Here is a 1,511-nt window from a genome sequence, read left to right on the forward strand (position 1 = left end):
TAGCATTTAATTTACAATATGGCTGCAAATAACATGATGTAAAATTAAACAATCACAAATTAAGATGGATGACACTGGAAGATCTAAATGCATACCTATATTAATATTTTAAGACACTAAGTAGAAAAAATCATAAAATAGTTAAAGGACATTGCTTAAAAAGAACCTAAACAGAAAAGTATAAAATCTATTACTAACCAATACTTAATGAATGTTGGAAATACATTGACTATCACAAATATTGAGAATGTGTTGTTCTATAAAATAGAAGTAAAACAAATGAACTTCAGATATGTTAAATAACAAATTAATTTTATAACAATTGATTGAAGGAGCTAGAAAACACAAATATGTCACTGTCACTGTCATCCTGTTGTTCATCGATTAGCTCAAGCAGGCACCAGTAATGTCTCCACTGTGAGACTTACTGTTACTGTTTTTGGCATATCAAATATGCAACGGGTAGTTTGCCAGGCTCTGCCATGCAGGGGAGATACTCTTGGTAGTTTGCCAGGCTCTCCAAGAGAGGCGGAGGAATTGAACCCGGGTTGGCCGTGTGCAAGGCAAACGCCCTCCTCGCTGTGCTATGCTCCAGCCCTGAAACATAAATATATAAGAATAATTCCATTAATATAATTTTCAAAAACAAGTAGGCATTTTACATATAGTATTTAATTGCATATGTGAATTGGACTGTTTTCCAAAAGTCTAGAAATGGTTGCCAAGAATTAATCAGAAAGACGGTGATGTTTTCGAGTGGAGCCTCAGACCAGGAAGATTCCAGACATCTGGCAGTTGGTTGGTTTTTTTTTTTAATTTATAGTCTATTTGCTTTATTGAGAACTTTATTATGGCACAAAAATTCTGTATTGTTGTTTGCAAGCTCTTCATGATGATGAACTTGAATGAATTGTATATGGGTTTTCTTACTTAGCTGCTGCTGTTTTTGTCAGTTGGTTTTCTTTTGGGATCAAGGTGGGTACTCTCATATAAAATCTTCTTTTTAATTCCTTCTCTGGCAATTCTTTCCTGAATTTTTTGCTTTCCATAATTATACCTACAGTGGAACCAGCATCCTAAAGTAACCAAGATAAATCCTCCTAATCCAATATCACATGATCTTTTAATTCTACTAGTTAACAAAAAGTGTCCAAGGCCAGTCACAACAGATCCAAGTGAACCATATAATAATGAATCCCGTGCACAGGGCGTGTTTTCAACATCTAAAATTCCTAGTAGCTTAAAGGGCTTTCCCTTCCCGGGTTCGCCCGGCTCCTGCACGGCGGCCATGGGCACGAGTCTGGCAGTTGGTTTTTTTAAGATGGTTACAGGGAATTGATGTCCTAATTCTCTGTATCATTTATACTTGCTTTTGTGGCAACTGATAACAAGCATAAACTCATCCTGCGAACCAACGTTAGCTGTGTAAGTCAGTGCCATCAAATGCAGTCACAATCTTGTACAATAATTATGACTATACATTTCTAGAACCTTCTCATCCTTCCCAACAA

General features: G+C 36.2%; 1 protein-coding gene across 1 annotated transcript; it reads right to left on the reverse strand.

Moving 5' to 3' along the window:
- Positions 1-822: 822 nt before the first annotated feature.
- On the reverse strand, positions 823-1,295 carry LOC101550299 (cytochrome c oxidase assembly protein COX20, mitochondrial-like). Its single transcript, XM_055128422.1, has one exon. It carries the CDS (start codon positions 1,288-1,290, stop codon positions 931-933), a length of 360 nt encoding a protein of 119 aa, XP_054984397.1. The 5' UTR covers positions 1,291-1,295; the 3' UTR covers positions 823-930.
- Positions 1,296-1,511: the final 216 nt, after the last annotated feature.

The sequence above is a fragment of the Sorex araneus genome, chromosome 2 (genome assembly GCF_027595985.1).
Source record: "Sorex araneus isolate mSorAra2 chromosome 2, mSorAra2.pri, whole genome shotgun sequence".
In the NCBI taxonomy this organism is placed as follows: domain Eukaryota; kingdom Metazoa; phylum Chordata; class Mammalia; order Eulipotyphla; family Soricidae; genus Sorex; species Sorex araneus.